Source organism: Gadus chalcogrammus, chromosome 18, assembly GCF_026213295.1.
Source record: "Gadus chalcogrammus isolate NIFS_2021 chromosome 18, NIFS_Gcha_1.0, whole genome shotgun sequence".
Taxonomy (NCBI): domain Eukaryota; kingdom Metazoa; phylum Chordata; class Actinopteri; order Gadiformes; family Gadidae; genus Gadus; species Gadus chalcogrammus.
The window spans coordinates 19,313,782-19,332,092 of NC_079429.1; the positions used below are offsets into that span (position 1 = coordinate 19,313,782).

Genomic DNA, 18,311 nt, shown 5'->3' on the forward strand with positions numbered 1-18,311 from the left:
ACACACACACACACACACACACACACACACACACACACACACACACACACACACACACACACACTGCATTTCCATGACTTTGATCTAATATTTAATTTAATTTTGAAGTTCATCTGGGTGGTCTACTGGTCTTGTAGGCCCACCACTGTCCATATATGACATGACATACTTTTGGTCAACCAGTAATATTCCTTCAATACAAATAACATTTTACATTCACCCAAAACGCTATGTTTTGAAGTCACGTGTATTTTGTGTTAATTGACCCGATATTTGGCTCTGGATCCAAACACAGTAACCCCGCGTTCTGAGGGGTGTCACATGAAAAGTGACGATAAAGAGCAGCTTCCACTCCGGCTGAAGGGTTCATCACGGAGACAGACGGACCTCTGTCGGAGAGCTTTCACCTTTTAAGAAGTGATTCCCTTTTCATCTTTCCTGCGTTCTTTTATTTTCCTCCTCGTCTCTGTTTCTCACTCCGTTCTTGGATCGCTATCAGAGACTTTCTGGGGGTCTTTCAAGTCGCACACACAGAGCGCCATGGAGCCGCGCTGCAGCGAGACAACAAAGCAGATGTGGTCGTGGTGGGCGGAGAGCCGCTTAAAGGAAAATACGGAAGAATTATGGATTTGAAGTGGAGAGCAGAGTGACACTCTGAGTCTATGGAGGCGTAATGATTGGCTGGCCGGGAGGGGGAGAGGAAGAGAGGATAAAAAGGGAGAGAGCTTTATGCTCCCCATTGACAATGGCCCTGTTGTCGGCAGCGCGTTTATTTTCTAGTCTCTTTGGAGGAGCAGAGAAAATAACAGATAATAAAAACATGGTTGTGTTTTTTAACCTAATTAAGGGTCAATCATAAATTGATTTCTAGTATAAAATTAACTTAGAGGAGTGAACCCCATTCCCCCCCCCCCCTACATACGCACATGCACACACGCACACGCACGCGCGCGCACACACACACACACACACACACACACACACACACACACACACACACACACACACACCACACACACACACACACACACACACACACACACACACACACACACACACCAGCTTGGAAGTGAGTGTAGGGGCAGAGATGAGCGGTGGCCCGTGGTCGCTCCTCGCTGTGCGGGGCTCGGTGATGAAGGGCCACGTTTAGACGACAAACGTGTCTATGCGCCGCAACACGCAGACACCGGGACGCGCTTAACGCGCGTTCTGCAGGCAGCGGCGCGAGACCCGTCAAACTAACGGAGTCGTTATTGACCGCAGATATCGATCGATGGCTGATATATGGGATAATGGGAGCAGAGAGCGTGTGTCCGCTGCTCTCTGAGGGGGTTAAACACAGGTCTATCATTGCACCAAACCAACCAAGAGAATCCCGGTGAATAAATACTTGGTTCTATTTCTGTGCCCCTGTTGGATTGGGTTCAATGCCCATTTCCTCCTTAGACCAACTGCCAGTGTTGTGGGCGGTGAGCAGACTTTCCGTTGCACACCGTGGGCTTCACAAACCATTTCGTCCTCATCACAGCGGAGATGCTGATTACCATATCTGATGGTTAACGGGCTGATTGGTCGGCCGGTTGGAAACGATCCTGCGCCGGAAGTCAACACTTCTTCATCTTCCGTCTATTTCTGACTCACAGACCTTCAGATGCCTCAGCCCACGGCGGGACTTTACCCAGCCAGATAACAGCCTGAACGGTTCCTCTGCTCTATCGGGGGTCGGTGTGCGCGCAGGTGGAGCGACGCAGACGCGCTCACCTTCTGCTGGGGGTTACCACCAGCCAGTGCAACCGAGGGGCCACCGAGGGGACCCTGGACCCTGAGCACGGGCCTAACAGAACTAACCCGGTTAGGGGCGGGGCCTCATTGGTTCAACTATATTTTGGAGGAGATGGGGTCATAGGTATATTTCAGAGGTTTAATGGAACTGCAATGTAAAAAAACCCTACTAAATAAGTCAATTAAGATAAACCTGTAGGCTGTGTGGTTTAAGCTGTCGCACAGTTGGCTTCTTAATTTCTATTTTTACCCTAACCTATACAAATAAGACGAATATCTTCCAATCGCAACTTTCCGAGCATGCGATTTCAATGTAGGTTTATGGTAAAAATGATCCAGATGAATAAATTCCGTCATGTTGTGTCATGTTGTGGTTTGAGGTCACAACGCGTCTCTCCTCCACTCACTTTCCGCTGCGCTCCGGAGTCGGCCCAAATATGGAGGCAGGGGTTCACCGTTCACACCGGATGAACCTTTTATGGTTCAAACAGATCAACATGAATTCCTCTCGTGATATGGATGTTGTTTGATCAGACAGTGGCCTTGTATGTAAAATAATAATAATAATAATAATAATAATAATAATAATAATAATAATAATAACTATAACTATAATAATAATAATAACAACAGCACCCATTCTCCAGGCCTGGGGTGCTGTCGGAGCGGCAGCGCTGTTGCCCATGTGGGGCCTCAAGTTTCGAGAACGGAACATGAGAGCATCCGATCAACTTGTTTTCTCTAAGTGGGTTCTCCATTGACAAGTCATTCCTCTCCTAGCGTCACGGGACGCCGCAGCCAATTAGCGCTCCTGTCAGGCGGCCCCGCCTCCTCCCCCGGTCCTTATATGGGTAATGACGTCGTGGCGCATTCAAAAGGATTCCCTTATATACAAAGCGGAGGCAGCGCCCCTGTTCCCCAGACCGGTGCGTGTCCTCTCCATCCCAGCAGCCTGTAGCGCGCGGTGCCTCAGATGATCCATCACTCGGTCTGACTTACAGCTAAAAGGAAGCGGGAATAAAGCTCGGCCCACACTTGTCCTCGGAGCGCCTGACTGCGGGAGCGGTGTTACACCAGGACCATGACGGCCAAAACTTTGGAGAAAGTCCCGGTGAGTCTCGGGGGATTCGTGCATCCTTCGGAGACGGTGTACGGGGAGGAGATGGCCTCGGTGGCGGGGTTTCCTCCCACCGACCTGGGGGGGCACTACGACCACATGAGCGGAGCAACAGGTGAGACCGGCCAGTTTATACGAATCAGAATCAGAATCAGAATTACATTTATTAGCCTTCATCTTATTGTACTTCATCTTAAGAGTCACATTTTTCAGTTTGAACAGTAACATAGCAGCAACAATACAATATTAAGAAAATAAAGATAACAATAAAAATAAGTAAAAATAAGTTGCAGACGTGGCAGTTGTACTACAAAAATGTTGTGCAAATTAAAGAAATATGCATTCAAATAATCAGTTTTTGTTTAAATATCAGTTTTTGTAAGTGTGGTTATCTAAAAGAAATGACAGAGCAGGAACCATCGACATATCGGTGGCGATGAAACCAAGATACAGCTTTATTTCTATTTGTACACAGGGTTCTTCTAAAGTAGGCCTGTGAAGTCAGTGTCACTAACGCTGCACGTTGAGCGGATTTGATTTAGTTCAAAGAGTATTTATTTTGGATTGTGTGATGTTTGCTCCGAGGTGGTGGTCGCACTAACAGCCCCCTCTCCCTCTCTGCAGACGGTCTAATGCACGGAGACCCCCTCGCAGCCGAGAAGCGCTCCCTCGACCTCTCCCCGTACTCAGGCTTCAGCCAGCCCGCCTCCCACCGCAACCAGACCTTCACCTACATGGGCAAGTTCTCCATCGACCCCCAGTACCCCGGCAACTGGAACCCGGAGGGGGTCATCAACATCGTCTCGGCGGGCATCTTCGGAATGCCTCCGCCTCCTCCCCCTCCTCCCCCCTCCTCCTCCGTCTCATCCTCTCCAGCCTCCTCCGGCTCCCCGCACCACTACTCCGGCGGTCCTCTGAGCTGCACCATGGCGGCGGGGCAGAGCCAGGGCGACATGGACCACCACCACCACCACCACCACCACCTGTACTCCCCACCGCCCCCCTACTCCTCCTCCGGCTGCGGGGGGGAGCACTACCAGGACCCCTCAGCGTTCCTGTCCACCTCCACCTGCCACATCTCCTCCCCGTACCCGCCACCGTCCTACTCCTCCCCGAAGCCCCCCATTACCTGCTCCGACGCGCCCGGCTTGTTTCCAATCGTATCCGACTACTCCACCTTCTTCCCGCCGGCGGCGTGCCAGCGGGAGATGCAGGCGGCCGCCCTCCCGGAGAGGAAGCCGTTCGGTCCGTGCCCGCTCGACTCATTCCGCGTGCCCCCGCCGTTGACCCCACTGAACACCATCAGGAACTACACGCTGGGGGGTCCGGGCGGAAGCGGTTCCGAGGGAGGGCCCCCGAGGCTTCCCTCCGCGTACAGCCCACAGAACCTGCCTCTCAGGCCCATCCTGAGACCCAGAAAGTACCCGAACAGACCCAGCAAGACGCCTATCCACGAGCGGCCGTACCCCTGCCCCGCCGAGGGATGCGACCGGCGTTTCTCGCGCTCCGACGAGCTGACCCGACACATCCGCATCCACACGGGCCACAAGCCCTTCCAGTGCCGCATCTGCATGCGCAACTTCAGCCGCAGTGACCACCTAACCACGCACATCCGCACGCACACCGGGGAGAAGCCGTTCGCCTGCGACTTCTGCGGACGCAAGTTTGCGCGCAGCGACGAGCGGAAGAGACACACCAAGATCCACCTGCGGCAGAAGGAGAGGAAGTCGTCCACCGTCTCCTCTTCCTCTTCCTCCTCATCGTCCAACAGCTCAGGCCTGGACCGGTCCTCAGGCCTGGGCGGTACAGCGGGGATTTGTTCTTAAGAGACTCTTATAACAGGTGAATGTTGTGGTGGACTAGAGCTCATCTGACCCTGGGTACGGACAACGCAGAGCGCGGGACAGTGTCCGATGGACGCACCGGGGACGCGTGCTCCTGGCGCTTCTGAACCCCCCCCCCCCACCCCGTGGTTCCGACGAGGGGCCCTTCGTGATGTGTGGCCCTTTTATGCACTTTTGTCTTTACTAGTATGGGCTGCCCAGCAGCCATTAATTCATAACAGTAAGGGCCGTGATATTAAAGAAGATATTTATCCAACTTGCGCGCACCAGAGCAGCGCGTCGTGATGTGAAATAACCGCAATAATAGTTTGGAAAAAGGGAAATGTGTTTTAAGTTATTGAAGTGTTCATCCTAACGTGTGTGTGGGTCGCTACCCCTTCGCTGCCTGGTTCTGCTTGTCTTTTTTAAGATGGGAAATCCGAGGACGTTATACATACAATGTACATTTTTCATTCCTATAGGAATGTTGAACATATATTTTTGTACAAATGTTTTGGTGTTAACGCAAAGTGTGTTTTACGTGTACAACTACTGTGGGGATGTAACGTTGGATGTAAATAACTGGAACTTATATCGACTCCCCCGCGTCCTGTGGTTATTCAATACCTCCAGTAATATTAAAGATTCACATTCACATTTTGGTGTAGGAGTTGAATATGCTTCCACATGTCAGTGTTCAATGTAATATCCACCGCATGCAAGAGGACAAAACATATCGATAAACACAAACAGAAAGACTTCCACACATTTGTGCTGTTGTTGGAAAAATAAAAACGGGTCGACTCCACGGTGCGTCATTCCTTATTCCTCTCAGAGCCGAGCGCTCAGCCGCTGGAATATTAAACGGACGGCATCCAAACCCAAGAATTCCCAGGACACAACTCTAAAGAGATCAAAAGTTTATAATGAAGTTAATGACCACAGAAATATAGCCTAATATTTGTATAATCGAAACTGAAACACCTCTTCCACCTCCCGGATAGGAAACTCATTAATTAATTGACTAATTAACTAATTGATTCCTTCAGGCCGTTGTACAGCAGAAATAGCTTTCCTGCATCGCTCTGGGGTGATACATTGAGCACCATAATAATATATATTTTACTTTGGATTGGATTGGAGTTGGATTGATACCTCCCCGTAAACCTTCGAGCCGCCGATCCAGTCAGCATCAAATGGATGAGTGAAATCTAAACTTTGGGTGAAACAATTCTTCCTTTAAAATACAAATGAAGATGCATGCATTCGTCTGGAGCTATGAAAATTGTATATGGGTTATATTAAATGTGCATAAATACCAATAAATAATAAAATAAGTAAACATTACATTTTATTTATTATTCTCTGGCGTTCTAGATCCGCCCGGTTGATCCAGGATTTTTATATAACATTGTGAAAAACAATCTGTTATAGGTGTCGTAATACATAATTAATTTGACGATAAATCATGACGTCATGTCATCAAAAGCGATTTGGACTGAAACCTTTTTTTTTTTTTATAAGTGGGTCCAAAACAGGGTTTCTATAAGTGGGGACATGGCCCCCCGTCTAGTGGATCCTCCCCTCGGCCTGAATGGAGATCTCTGTACGCTGACAACCCTGCTTTGTCTGGCCTGGACGGCGCCCGTGAAACCAGTGCTGCCGATGAACTGTGCTGATGACACCAGCCATTAACGGGTCCTACTTCCTGGAATACCCTGACGTGGGTGAAGAGATGGGGAGTGAGGGGTTGGGGGGTGAGGGGTGAGGGGGGGTACATACAGTGACTTCAGCAACCCCAGAGATAAGCCTGAACGCAGCCAGAGACCCTAGAATCAGATCATGAGTACTCTAACATGCACAGTTTAAAGACCCCCCCGTGGATCCAGGTGCAGCCGCAGTTTGCCGAGACCTGAAAAGGTGAAACTTTCCCCAAGAGAGCTTTTATTGCAACACATGGTGGTACAGTGAACGATGAGTGTGTGATTGGATGATTTGGGCTCTTGCCTCGGAAGAACATTGATTGTGGTTATAGCATGGAGAGCAAAGATTAAGTATTTAATTGGTAACACCTAATAAGGGTACATTAATGAAACATTCATTTATGTTAGTTCATGCCGTTAAGCATTAACTAACAGTTGATCAACAGTTAACTAATGATGTAATAATCATATACTAATGGTGTTCATGTTAACTAAGATTTCAATGTATAAATTATTTGATTGGGATAACCAATTAATTGATGAGGGTCTTCTCTGTCTCAAACCGAAGAACACAATATTAGAAAATACCGATGTCCTAAAAAGTAAGTGTTACATTTCAAGTTTGTCAAAAGACGGACAGCCAAAATGAATGAATGAACCTGGCCCATAAGCACACACCGAACAGCAGTAAAAGGAGACACAAGACTGGTAGCCTCCTCCAAATGGAACAGTAAAGGTCTTCATGGACAGCATGCAGTGTTTACAGAGCCAGACTAAAGGAACAGCAGTACTTTGAGAGCCATGTCGGTCATACTGACTGGCGTTCATTACACCGTACCTCCATGCGTGAGGGGAGCGACCCAGCGAGAAGGTCAGTGAACCATGTGACTGGCTGGAGTCCCTCTTAAAGCCCTGAGTTTCATTGGTCAGTTTCTACCGCCTTTCCAGTCTGGAACGCGCCGGGTGTGAGGTGTGTGATCAGGGCTCCTCAGAGATGAGTGATGAACCTGTATCCACGTCCATACGTCAAATGAACAGGCGTCTACTTCCAGGAGCTGATGACTTGTATGAGGGAAACATGGCCCAGCCTCGTGGTGCGTGATGCTGATGCTCTGGTGGACCCAGGAGCCTCTCTGCTGGATGACCTTACACCATACACACCTGGCCACTTCCCTTATTGGATCATCTCATTCTGATATTGAAGCACACATGAAGGCGTTGAGATAGATGAAGCTGGATAAGAAAAATGTTGATGGGATTGATGCAGGACAAATACAAATATTGCAATTTATGAGTCAAAGTGGGACGTTTGTGGCAATGCTGATGTGAATATTAAAGCTGCTGTCCGTAACATTTCTGTGTCATAATTTTGGCATCATTTGAATACAACCTCATTACACAGTTTAGGAGGTGATTGCTAAGGTCATGTTAAAGAAGAACAGTTCCCTGATGGAAAGATAGCCTAAGATCTAATCATTTAATTAACTGAAAACAGGATGTTTTGGTCCTCTCCAGTCTTGTTAGGGCGGTAAACCAACTGTTTGGCTTCTTGACAGCATTTTTTATAATTCTTCAAATCACAAATTGAAAATGGTTGGCAGGTGATCTGTTACATTCCACCTAGACTGCGCAGAGAATGTTGTCCTGTAGACAGAGTCTTTGTTGTCCTGTAGACTCAGTCTCTGTTGTTTTCTAGACCAGGTCTCTCTAGTCTTCTAGACCGGGTCTCTCTTGTCTTCTAGACCGGGTCTCTCTTGTCTTCTAGACCGGGTCTCTCTAGTCTTCTAGACCGGGTCTCTGTTGTCTTCTAGACCGGGTCTCTGTTGTCTTCTAGACCGGGTCTCTCTTGTCTTCTAGACCGGTTCTCTCTTGTCTTCTAGACCGGGTCTCTCTTGTCTTCTAGACCGGGTCTCTCTTATCTTCTAGACCGGTTCTCTCTTGTCTTCTAGACCAGGTCTCTCTTGTCTTCTAGACCGGGTCTCTCTTATCTTCTAGACCGGGTCTCTGTTGTCTTCTAGACCGGGTCTCTCTTGTTCTGTAGACAGAGTATCTGTTGTCCTGTAGATCAGGTTTCTGTTGTCTTCTAGAATAGGTCTCACACAGAAACGTACTCGCTTGCCTTGCGAATGTTAGACATACAAAAATCTAAGTCTGTGGGAGCATTCGCGCCCACCGAGAACGCCCCTCAATAAGTGTGCGAAAGAGCTCAAACCTTAGTTCCGTAATAGTGTGACGTCAGATTGTTCAGCGACAGCGGGCGGTGCTGAAGTGCAGAAGTCCCGCCTCCTTGCTACCCGCAATGTTTACAACCTCTCGGGTGGGGGTGATTTACCGACACACGAGCAAAGTGTTCAACCAATCGCAAAAGAGTGGGCTGCTAAGGAGGTGGGCCTTAAAGCGACATAAAAAAAAACAATGTTTTCGAAAGATGCTGAAATTGTTTTTGCAGAAATGAAGTGTGAGAGTAAGGGGTATTGTTTTACATGCAGGTATGTAACCCTATAGTACCCCCAAATTCAATTATTAATCCTAAAAAAGCATGATAGGGGATCTTTAAACAAGACGTGTGGCATTATTCTGAAATGGTAGGCACGGTTCTCAGAGTTGGTGAAACCATGGATATGGTCCAAACTTAAACTGTAAAGGTCTGTGCATATCAAGAGGGCTCTCTGGTAAACCCTCCTGATGCTAACTGAGACTGTTCAGCGATTGTCTCATGATAAAAAGTGAGTACTTGAATGTAGATACATTGAAATTCAAAAATGGTTTGGAATCCAGAGATTTCTCTAGTACAAACACAGCCAACGAGCGACAGCACAGCGAAGATAAATACTCAAATGGAGCTTTTGGACTAGCGCGCATCACCCGTTACCATGTCATTTAAGGTCACTTGTTATTATTCATGTGTTAAATATGTAGTATCATCGTGCTAGTATTCCTTGTCTTCTAGACCGGGTCTCTCTTATCTTCTAGACCGGTTCTCTCTTGTCTTCTAGACCAGGTCTCTCTTGTCTTCTAGACCGGGTCTCTCTTATCTTCTAGACCGGGTCTCTGTTGTCTTCTAGACCGGGTCTCTCTTGTTCTGTAGACAGAGTATCTGTTGTCCTGTAGATCAGGTTTCTGTTGTCTTCTAGAATAGGTCTCACACAGAAACGTACTCGCTTGCCTTGCGAATGTTAGACATACAAAAATCTAAGTCTGTGGGAGCATTCGCGCCCACCGAGAACGCCCCTCAATAAGTGTGCGAAAGAGCTCAAACCTTAGTTCCGTAATAGTGTGACGTCAGATTGTTCAGCGACAGCGGGCGGTGCTGAAGTGCAGAAGTCCCGCCTCCTTGCTACCCGCAATGTTTACAACCTCTCGGGTGGGGGTGATTTACCGACACACGAGCAAAGTGTTCAACCAATCGCAAAAGAGTGGGCTGCTAAGGAGGTGGGCCTTAAAGCGACATAAAAAAAACAATGTTTTCGAAAGATGCTGAAATTGTTTTTTGCAGAAATGAAGTGTGAGAGTAAGGGGTATTGTTTTACATGCAGGTATGTAACCCTATAGTACCCCCAAATTCAATTATTAATCCTAAAAAAGCATGATAGGGGATCTTTAAACAAGACGTGTGGCATTATTCTGAAATGGTAGGCACGGTTCTCAGAGTTGGTGAAACCATGGATATGGTCCAAACTTAAACTGTAAAGGTCTGTGCATATCAAGAGGGCTCTCTGGTAAACCCTCCTGATGCTAACTGAGACTGTTCAGCGATTGTCTCATGATAAAAAGTGAGTACTTGAATGTAGATACATTGAAATTCAAAAATGGTTTGGAATCCAGAGATTTCTCTAGTACAAACACAGCCAACGAGCGACAGCACAGCGAAGATAAATACTCAAATGGAGCTTTTGGACTAGCGCACATCACCCGTTACCATGTCATTTAAGGTCACTTGTTATTATTCATGTGTTAAATATGTAGTATCATCGTGCTAGTATTGGAACCCCATTGGTCATGTTCTTGTTTGCTCAGTCTGTGAAAGGGCGTAACCTGCAGCTAATAGGAGCATGGTTGAAGTTGGGGCCCAGTGATACAATTAGCAAACAATGGGAACGGCGTTGCAAATCAAATCTCACTTTCTGAATTACTCCAAGCTCTGCTTCTTTTTTTTACTACTTATTTTTTACAATTGCAAAAAGATCAATACCAAGCTGCATATAGGCCAATGTTATTAACAGTGTTGCATTCTATTATTATTGAACCTGACTTTAATGAGAAATATTACATCATAATTCTGCATATTAATGCAATAGATCTCAAAATAATAAAGATTAAAAAATGCATACAAGATATAATGAATATAATGTAGCACATCCAAGATATAGTTGAACGTTTGCCATCAGATTTAGGGAGTTATATCTCTAACAGCAGAAATAGTGATTATTATAAACATTCTGCATTGGTCTCATATTAAACTTTTAAGTTATGCATTTGATTAAGATTGTACATTTCCACAATACTAACTGTGTAATTTAACATTAGAACAGTCATCATAAAGTGTAGCATTTCATGGCTATCAAATAAAAAGTCCTCGATGTGAAATAAAGTTGTCATGCACACTTGAATCCAAGACATAATGGAGCTGTACAGGAATATATTGAATTAAATTAGGCAGAAAAAAGGTCACTTTTAACTCTGGTAATAAAACATCTCAGTATATTTGGAAAGGTATTGAAGCATTCAAATACAAAGATATTAGATGCTATCAGAAAGGCCACACATTGAGTTCCCAACATCTTGATATGTTCATAGAAGAGCATTTCTCCGCAACATCAGCTCTCAGGGTTTCGCTTTTCAAGTGTCCATTGTGATTAGGTCGGTGAAAACGCAGGCAACTTCGTGGTTTTCAGGCAATTGCTCGATACTACTTTCTCAAAGTTTTACATCACTTAATATTTATTTTCTGCACAGAAACGGTTGGGCCTGGGTACGATTCCCCGCCGCACCAGAAGTCCTCGGGCTGCGGTATCTCCAGGAGCCACGTCTCCGTCTCCTTCTCCTGGTCCTGCTCCTGGTTCTGGTTCTGGTCCTGCTCCTGGTTCTGGTCCTGCTCCTTCTCCTCCGGCCCGTCCTGCTGCTCAGCCCCATGCCTGCTCAGCACCCGGTAGTAGTGACAGTCCCGCCCGTCATCAGAGTCGTACGGCGGCGCGAGGATGTCGAGGAAGGCGGCTGGTCCGTCTAGCGCGTCGATCTGGTGCAGGTTGTCCCGCAGCGGGGTGAGCAGGCACGGCCCGCTGCCCTCGGAGTACTCGCCCACCGAACGCAGCCGGGCGCGCCGCAGGGAGCCCCTCTGGCGTGAGGCCAGCGGGGGGGCGAATACTGGCGGCTCGGTCGCGCTCGCGCCCTGATCCAGCTTGTCGAAACACCGGATGCTCACCTTGCCGTAAAGCACTTTCAGCATCCCATGCATGCTGGGGTGGTCGTGAAGAGGGATGGACGCGCCGCTGCTCAGCGTAAACACCCCCATGCTGAACGCGTCCGTCTCACAGATGTGCATGTACGTGACCGGCGGGTTGGCGGCGTCCGGGTTGGATCCCGCCGCTCCGCTCCTTGGTGCGAGCTTCAGGTCCGCTGCCCTGAGTGCCGTCATAAGCGCCTCGAGCTCGCTATGCTTCTGGGAGAAGTCCTCCTCCTCCCCGCCGCACGCCGCCGGGTCCGAGCCGCTGAACGTGCGGTGGGCTTGGGTCGCTATCCTCTGGATGAGGGGGGTTTTGTTGTCCCGGGGCATCTTGTGGTCTTAAAGAACATCGATGAGACTCTCGGTAGGAGGAGGGTTACACACTACAACATATCCGGTGTGAAAACAGAACAATCCGTGATACAACCGTCTAAATGTCCCCTCCAGAGAGCCGCCATCCTCCGGTCATTCTCCACCCCGTCTCTTCTCCCCATGCGCGCTCCCGCCGGGGCCTGCGCGTCAAGTTCAGCAACTCACAGCGCATGCGCAGGGGACCCGATCTCTTCTGGGACTTGTAGTTTATGAGTGAAATATAACTGTCACACGTGTAAACAGTACTGTTGGAAAAACGGAATGCATCACATTTATTCTCGGATATGTTATATGTAATGGGTTAAAGACCGGCCATATCACTAATTCTCCACGTTCGTTCGACTTTGTTGTCGGCTAAAGTTCAGTGAGACTACACTTCCCAGGAGCCCAGGGATGACCACGGGGTTTCCGAGGGCAAGGCAAGACAGGCCATTGAACCCAACCCTCCCCCACCCTGCTCTCCTCCATCATATCCTCTCGACCTTTTAACAAGAGTTCATTCGTTCGTGCTGCTGTCCGACTTTATGACTGAATTTACAATAGAAAACGCCATTTATAAGTTAATAACCTAATGTCATTACATAATCATATTTCTTAAAATCCCCAATTGACTGTGATTGCAAATATATCAATCTGAAATATATTATATCAAATAAATTATCATCAAGTTATTATTTCACAATATCATTATGTATTATTTATGAATCTATAATGCATGTAATGAATAAAGGGCAATGTTTAATGTGTCACTGGAAATCCATGACCTTGGTCTGTGTGTGTTTGTGCGTCATCTTGCTTAGTAAAACTGTTCTGTTTGTGAATAAGGTGGGTTCTTATCTTCTCCATACATGCATGATTTTATTTATGCGTGTGTGTGTGTGTGTGTTATATATGTGTGTGTGTGTGTGTGTGTGTGTGTGTGTGTGTGTGTGTGTGTGTGTGTGTGTGTGTGTGTGTTTGTGTGTGTGTGCCAGTGAGAGTGAGTGACGTCTTCAAAATGAAGAGCTCTCTTGAGAAATAACGAGGACAGCTCATCTAGATCCACACACACACACACGCGCACACACACACACGCGCGCGCACACACACGCACACACCACGTCCGTCAATGTTAGTCAATTAATGTTGCTCTTGAACAGGGGCCATTGTTTCGGAGAGCCGTGTGTATTTCTGAGAGCAGAGAGCTCATATGAAAAGAGTGAATATGGCTCAGCGGCCACAAGATCTTATTCCTTTGTTCTACTCCAAGAATAAACAAAACTGCCATTAAATGTTGGTTCATAGTTCATGTTCAACCAAATCCTTTGGTTTCTATCGCATGTCTTTAACGTATTCTTGCGTGTTTGGTTTTTTATCTCTGCCCTTTACAGATATCTTTTTATCTTTATATTTAAAATATATCTGCCATTTTTATAACATGTGTTCATCACAAGGGATGTCCGATTCAAGAGCTGAGTGTCCTTTGCCAGAGGCTGCCGGTACACTCTGAGGAGACGTTTGGACGTCTGTGGACGTCTCTAGGCCTGCTCTGAGGACTTGGATGTGATGTGTGTCTGTGGAGGTCACCACGCCTGAGTGACTCCATAGATCCGAGTCGATTGCATTGTCTCAGTTCCTCTTGTCATCCAGGGATCCACTGAGAAAGATGATTGATATCTGCCTGTACCACTGTTTCCCTGACATAAAGGCATTATTATTTCCTGATTGCTCAGAAATGTGCATGACTGACATAGCGGAGAAGTCAGACGGAGAAAGACATGCCTCTGAATGAGCTGAAGCCAAACCTCACTGAATGGAGCGAGTGATCGTTTGGGTGACCGGAATTAGCATATTAACACACACACATACACAACACACACACACACACACGCAGACACACACACACACACACACACACACACACACACACACACACACACACACACACACACACACACACACACACACACACACACACACACACACACACACACACACACACTAACACAAGTCCTTCTGTTCATTGGAATCAGTAATTTAGACAATAAAATGACAACAGACCGCATATGGATCACTTACTGCCAGCGGTAAACAAGGCCTTTGTTTTCAGTCAACAGGCCCTCTGTTGTTGATCTTCATCACAGTCATCACACATTATGGGATATATTCCACTGTTCGAGATGTGACTGGTCTTTTCATTCTCTGACTCTTGTGGCCTCTGCGATTTTGGCAGAGGTTGAGAATAACTTGAACTCTGATGTTGTTTCAAAGAACGCTAACAATCCCGGCCAACCCATGAAAATTCATCAGCTGCAAATGTCTGCATGATTTAACTGGCTAAGTAGTGCCGCCATGCAAATGTTTGTGCGCTGCATTGAATCCTTTTGGTTGGATGAATGAATGACTGTGGACTCTGAGCCTGACACAGAGCAAACAATATCATTTAGATACAACATCATCATTTACAGGTTTACACTTATGTTTCTGGAAATGTCTGAATTTTATTTGACCATATATGTACAGATGTTTTGCTGCCTACGTTTTAAAGAAGGTTTCATGTGCATTCAGATGCTTGATATTTCTCTGCTCGTGGAATATGACAATAGGGCTGTTGTTCTGCCATGTTGGAAACCTTCCAGCCTCCTTGTGTCCTCGCTGGTCTCATGAAGTCTCCCACCATCTGCCACGCCATTCATCCAAACATACACTAAATAATATAAACACATATTCTGTGACTTCCAAAGATGTCTGCGGTGCTAAAAGGGGGGTGGGCCGGTGTGGGGGATCCCCATTGGACTGAGCCAGGCCGGACGAGCGAGTTCAAACAGTGCGCTGTCGTATTTCCTGCCCCCCCCCCCCCATAAATGCTGCTTTTTTTGGCTCTCTTCCTCTGCTTTAAGAGTCTTAAATCACGGCGAGCCAGAGGTCAGCCTTGCTAATGTTCAAAACAGTGGCTGAAAAACAGTAGGAAAGAATTACGGCCTCTTTGACCTATCTTGGTTTCGCCCTATTTTATCTGTATTCTTTTTATTCTTTTTTTTCTGTCGGTCACTCCTCCTGTTTATGTCTTATTAAACTTCCCTTAAACATATCTGTTAGTATTTGATAACATTTATATTTGCTCAGCTTAAAGGTTGCAGTGCAGTCTGTTAAAGTAGCAGTGAGCGATTACACACTAAGGCCACGGTGTCGTAGAACAAGGACGGCTACTGCAGATCTTTGAAAGTGTTAAATGTATTTATAGTTTATTATCAGTGTGTTAAACTCCTGTCCATGTTTTAGCTGTAGTCGGCCCCCGCTAGCTTTAGACATCATAGCCATTGAAAAACGACTGTAGGGAGAACACAATGAAGGCCGTGATTCAAGACACAAGTTTGAATCATCACACATTGTTTTGAAGATTTACACACATCCGCAAATGTCTTCCTTTTATTTTTGTTAAAAAAAATGTATATGTGTTTCAGTTAAAAAGTGGTCAATATTACGTATACTGAGAATCCATGTTGGACATTTAGAGAGGTGTATTGTCAACTTCAGGACCCTGCCACTGATTGGCCCTAGTGTTGGGCAACGTGTTGAGTAAATATTCGCTCACCATCTTCCGAAAAAGACTCAAGACTCACCTGTTCAGAGTCCACCTAGACCAGGGATGGGCAACTTTCATGATAAAGAGGGCCACATTTTTCACCATAACCATCGGAGGGCCACATGACTGCACACTTCAACTAAACGTGAGCTGAGAGAAGCTACACAATTTTGAATTTGGTAGATATGATTTCCTGTATTCTGGTGCATTTTGGGGATGGCCACTATCTAAAAAATCATCCAGAATCATAACCTATGTACGGTATGTTAATTGCACCAACATACATTAATTTCAATTTTTCCATGCTCAAACAGCCACATGAATGGTCAGTATTTTTATCAGTGCAATGGGCTCACATACATCATCATTCAATGAAGTCAAAAAACTGAAAAACAGTGGCCCAACATTAAGTGCAACAACTCAATGAACTCAAACCCAACAAGCAGTTGTAGTAGTTGTAGTGGCGACTTAAGTGGATATCTTTAATGACTGATATCGCTTCTAATCAAACTAGACGCATGGGTTTGCCTTCGAATTCTTCTCATCTTTCTTGACCGAGTTTTCTGTAACTCGATCAATTATTATTATTATTATTATTATTATTTATTTATTTATTTTTATTATGTGCGGGCCTGACTGAGGGAGGATGCGGGCCGCACTGAGTGAGGATGCGCATGCGGCCCGCGGGCCGCCAGTTGCCCATCCCTGAACTAGACTCTGCATAGCCACCCTCCCCCTTCTGGCCACCATTGTACATTGTATTGTATTGTGTTGTATTGTATTATAGTACTTAACTGTGTAGCAACTGCAGTAGCTGCTATCATTGCTGTAACCCAGGGAATTGGTTAGCATAGCGATTGTTGTACTTGCACTTGGTTCTATGAACATCCTTACTGTACCGACAGTGATATATTGTTGCACTTCTTATGACAAATGTACTTATTGTAAGTCGCTCTTGATAAAAGCATCTGCTAAATGTTTAAATGTAAATATTCAGCTAACTTGTGAGTTGTGAGTTGACTCAAACCAATGTTAAAGTTATGGGCTCCCCGGTGTCCCAGTCAGAGCCTCTCCCAGTCAGAGCCTCTCCTCTCCCAGTCAGAGCTTCTGTTGGGAGAGGAGAGGACCACCCCGTCTGCCCCCCGTCCTAAGCAATGCCCCCCCCCACCCCTCAAGGGACATATCTAAGTTCTATGTTAAATACCAGGTTTGCATTTAAACGTTTGTGGTTCGCTTCATGTCGCTCTCAAAAAAGTGGATCGTAACATACACCGAAGTATATATATATATATACTTACTGTTTATATCAAGGTGAAACATTTCAATGCTCCTCTGGTTCATAGTGGAGCCTCCTCATAAGTGGTCTCTACAGAGCAGGACCACAGTATCTCATACCTCCTACTGCACCGTCTACCTGCCAACGGCAAACATCAGAACTAATAGCCCCCTGCTGATGGAACCACGGACCCTATCGTGTGGATTTACCCCACAATCCGTCTCTAGATAACAAACCTCACTCAGACAAAAGCACTGGTTTATCATCTGTCAGCCATTACCGAGTCCCAGGCCCTGTCTGTACGCGGCACACAGCGAGAGGAAGATCTCCTGGTTCGTATAAACAGGGAACAATACACAGTTCCTGTCTTGGACCAACCTCAATGAAACAAATGAAAATCTAGATGACTTTTCTGTGGTCTAGGCCGGGGAATCATTTCAAGAGGCCATTCTTTAGGATTAAAATTAATGCACTTTTCATTAATCGTGTATCACACAAGGACCCCCACACACACACACACAAACACAAAGTAACACACACACGCACGCACGCACACACGCACGCACGCACGCACGAACGAACACACGCACACACACACACACATACACACACACACACACACACACACAGTGTCTGTGTGAGTGTGCGTGTGAGTCAGGTGCTGGAACCCAACAGAGCCGTCTTCTTCATGAAATAATAACATTGCAATAATGTGTGAAACAGTGGCCCTACCTTTCATCAGACCTGTTTCTTCTTCCGTTGATCATTTCACGGGTCAACATCAAAACCCACAGTCGTGCATTGGCAAGATACCAATACCGGCACCATGGCTTAAGATATGGTCTATCTTTCATGAGTTAAAGATATGCAGCCATTAAGACAAAGAGCATCAATGAGATATCACATATACATTAGGTTTCACATTCTGAAACAACCCTGTGGAGAGTGGGTTTAAATTCAGACAACTCCAAACCCTTTGGTTCCAGCCCATGTGTCTTTGAGTGTTTTACGCCCCATATCAAGGAGACATGAATATGGAAGCAGATGGTTGTTGTTATGACTGATGGCCAACGTGTATATATACGATCCTGTTGGTTTGTATGGCGGTTAGCTGGATAGGCCTGAGGAGGTGATGTTGATGTTGTCATTTAGGGTTATTTTCCCCCAAAAAAACCCATGGGGGTGGCTGAGAGCCTCTGAAAGGACAGGGGGGGTCAATGACTACATATA

At 46.3% G+C, this 18,311-nt stretch overlaps 2 protein-coding genes across 2 annotated transcripts; one reads left to right on the plus strand and one right to left on the minus strand.

The window, feature by feature from the left end:
* Positions 1–2,718: 2,718 nt before the first annotated feature.
* egr2b (early growth response 2b) lies at positions 2,719–6,028 on the plus strand. The gene is made up of 2 exons (XM_056577285.1): positions 2,719–3,014; positions 3,524–6,028. Exons 1-2 carry the CDS (start codon positions 2,864–2,866, stop codon positions 4,723–4,725), a joined length of 1,353 nt encoding a protein of 450 aa, XP_056433260.1. The 5' UTR covers positions 2,719–2,863; the 3' UTR covers positions 4,726–6,028.
* A 3,947-nt stretch (positions 6,029–9,975) lies between these two features.
* Positions 9,976–12,376, minus strand: adoa (2-aminoethanethiol (cysteamine) dioxygenase a). The gene has a single exon (XM_056577026.1). It carries the CDS (start codon positions 12,196–12,198, stop codon positions 11,356–11,358), a length of 843 nt encoding a protein of 280 aa, XP_056433001.1. The 5' UTR covers positions 12,199–12,376; the 3' UTR covers positions 9,976–11,355.
* Positions 12,377–18,311: the final 5,935 nt, after the last annotated feature.

Bases quoted from the DNA above. Each gene is read 5' to 3' on its own strand.
- adoa (XM_056577026.1), bottom strand. From the start codon at position 12,198: ATGCCCCGGGACAACAAAACCCCCCTCATCCAGAGGATAGCGACCCAA.
- egr2b (XM_056577285.1), top strand. From the start codon at position 2,864: ATGACGGCCAAAACTTTGGAGAAAGTCCCGGTGAGTCTCGGGGGATTC. The intron at 3,015-3,523 runs GTGAGACCGGCC...CCCTCTCTGCAG, and splicing joins CCACATGAGCGGAGCAACAG to ACGGTCTAATGCACGGAGAC.